The 2,804-nt window shown below is 42.0% G+C and overlaps 1 protein-coding gene across 1 annotated transcript in view; it reads right to left on the bottom strand.

Annotated features, from left to right (window-relative positions):
* The window catches only part of xdh (xanthine dehydrogenase), a 45,251-nt gene that overhangs the window by 22,185 nt on the left and 20,262 nt on the right, over positions 1 to 2,804 (bottom strand). The window contains exon 7 of the mRNA XM_050066286.1: positions 171 to 263. Within this exon, the coding sequence (XP_049922243.1) occupies positions 171 to 263 (93 nt within the window). The remainder of the gene's footprint in view (positions 1 to 170; positions 264 to 2,804) is intronic.

The following is a 2,804-nucleotide window of genomic DNA, read 5'->3' as shown; positions in this document are numbered from 1 at the left end:
TTTCTACCGTTTTTTTTCCCCATTAAAGGGTTTTTTTTGGGGAGTTTTTCCTGATCAGCTGTGAGGGTCATAAGGACAGAGGGATGTCGTATGCTGTAAAGCCCTGTGAGGCAAACTGTGATTTGTGATACTGGGCTTTATAAATAAAATTGATTGATTGATTGACTTACATCATCGACTTCCTGCGAGCATCTCTCTGCTGCGCTCCCACTGGTCAGACAGCAGCCGGTGTCCCGCCCCCTGCCACCACAGCACCCCCCTTCCTGGAGACGAAAACATGCCATTAAACCAGATTGATGAACCTGATCAATCAGATTGATTCTACAGAGATTGGAACAAGGTCGGGGCTGAGTGAGTGAATGGATGAATGAATGAGTGAATGAATGAGGGTTAGGATGAAGTTGAGATAATGTTTGCCTTATTTCTGTAAACAGGAAGGCGACTCCCCAACATGCTCTGACTTAAGTATTATGGTGTGTCTTTGTTTCCATCATTTAACACAGTGTCTGTAGAGACCATTTTAAATAAAGTTTATTTGTGTCTGTAGAGACCATTTTAAATAAAGTTTATTTGTCTGTAGAGACCATTTTAAATAAATTTTATTTGTCTGTAGAGACCATTTTAAATAAAGTTTATTTGTCTGTAGAGACCATTTTAAATAAATTTTATTAGTTTATTTGTGTCTGTAGAGACCATTTTAAATAAAGTTTATTTGTGTCTGTAGAGACCATTTTAAATAAAGTTTATTTGTGTCTGTAGAGACCGTTTTAAATAAAGTTTGTGTCTGTATAGACTGTTTAAAATAAAGTTTGTGTCCATAGAGACCTTATATACATACATAGTTGTCCAGATGCTGCAGAGTAAATCAGATTATCTGAGGCCCTCTCCAAATACCCGCACTTGCGCCCTTGTGCCCCTTAATTGCGCGCTCCCACTAAGGGGCGCAAGTGCGTAGGGTATCCAAATTGTCTTCTGTTGTTATCAAGGGGTGCAAACCTGTGCCTTTAATGCACCCCTTCCGAAAGTGTGCATCAGACCTCACTTCGCTGAAGGATTTTACCCAGAATCCTCCGTAGTGTCGTGACACCGTAACACTGCACAGCTGGCCCATACAACTCACCATCTTCAAATGGTAACTGACGTGTCCGCGAGCCGTTAACTCCGACTGACAACAACCGTTAGAGGAACATAACGTCAAACAACACGCTGTGTGGACTTAATAATACATGACAGGGCGTTAATAATGAAATAATATACAGTTTACAGTTGACTGGAGGTTTGTATGACAGTCCACATCACTTTACAGTTTTGATTGTGTGTTTAATTGTTATTATTTTATTACCGTATGTCTTTATAGTTTATTTTATATCACAATTTACCACAATTTATCCAAGCAAAAAAACGTTTTAATAGGAATAACAGTAATCTAGGCTACGTTAACGGTAGAGTAAAAAAAGACGTTACAGCTAATATACACATTATAGGTAAATTCAAGAGTAAATTAGTTAATTTACCTGTTGGTTGGGCATCAGCATCAGTACTTGGATCTGATGTAGATGCTGCCTTCTCCTGTGGCTCCTGATCCTCCTCATCATTCGCTGATTGTATCTATTTATCATTTGCAGCAGCAGTGCTGCGAACAATGTTATTTCCTCTAACACCATGTTTCGTCTCCTAGGAGATGAACCAGCTGGACCCAAACGGAAGTGACTTGTACACAACTGTCCCAATTCTCCTTTTTAAACAGCATCGGTCCCTTGCGCAATTATGCCCCTAACTGCACTTTCGGCAAGTGCACTTCAGGGAAGACCATACTTGCCAACTCTCCCGATTCACACGGGAGACTCCCAATTTTTAACCCTATCTCCCGCGATGCTCCAGGTCAGTAATTTCTCCCGCTTATCTCCCGATTTTACAGTGAAGGAAACAAGCAATATTGTGTGGGATATTTGTTGCAGTATCTGGCAACCCTGGCCTGCCTGCGCGTATGAGGCAAGCCGGTGAAATTCTCTCGCAAGCCGGAGCACGTCCGTTCACATCAGACACGCATTTCTCCACGCTGGTCGACAAGCGGTTCTGCTCCCAGCTGTTGTCACCATCACCCGGCTTGACACATTCACTCGCGGCTCGCACAGAAAATAGACCAGACGCCGAAACGATCGCTGCAGGGCACGAGCCAGCCACGGAGCTGAGTGGCGCGGTGTAGTCGGTGTGGATGACACAATCGGTTAACCCTATGGGCCCTAGGTGTTTTTGGGGTATTTTTACTGCCTTTACTTTTAAGCTCATATCACAGTCATTATAAAGGCTAGATACACATGCTACATCTTGTTTTTTTCAGGTCAATCAGGGCTATCCAGATTTTCATTTCATGTCCTCCTATGTGCCTGTATTTTATATTAATTTTTATATCAATGAAAAAAAAACAAATCCGTGTGACTAAATTCTTACATTTTTACATGTATCTCAACATAGCAAGTTGGAAGAACACATATTCTGCCATATATGAAGAGGGGAGACTCTCTGGAATCTGGCAATATAAGAACCATGATGGTGGGACATTCTGTCACTTCACAGTTGTCCAAAACGTTTGGTTTGTGCCAGGCGGAAAACGATTGCCAGTATTTTTTCATTATTGCAAGAAATTCCATTGAATCATTCACAAGTCGACATTGATTTACTCAGTCTCACTGAAACCTGGCTGTGTCAAGATGAATATGTCAGTCTCAATGAATCCACTCCTCCCAGTCATAATAATACCCACATTCCTCGAGGCAGCGGCCGAGGAGGGGGAGTTGCAGCCA

The sequence above is a fragment of the Epinephelus moara genome, chromosome 16, assembly GCF_006386435.1.
Source record: "Epinephelus moara isolate mb chromosome 16, YSFRI_EMoa_1.0, whole genome shotgun sequence".
NCBI lineage: Eukaryota > Metazoa > Chordata > Actinopteri > Perciformes > Serranidae > Epinephelus > Epinephelus moara.
Note: the sequence above shows the minus strand (reverse complement) of the source record. Positions and strands in the feature narration are given on the sequence as shown.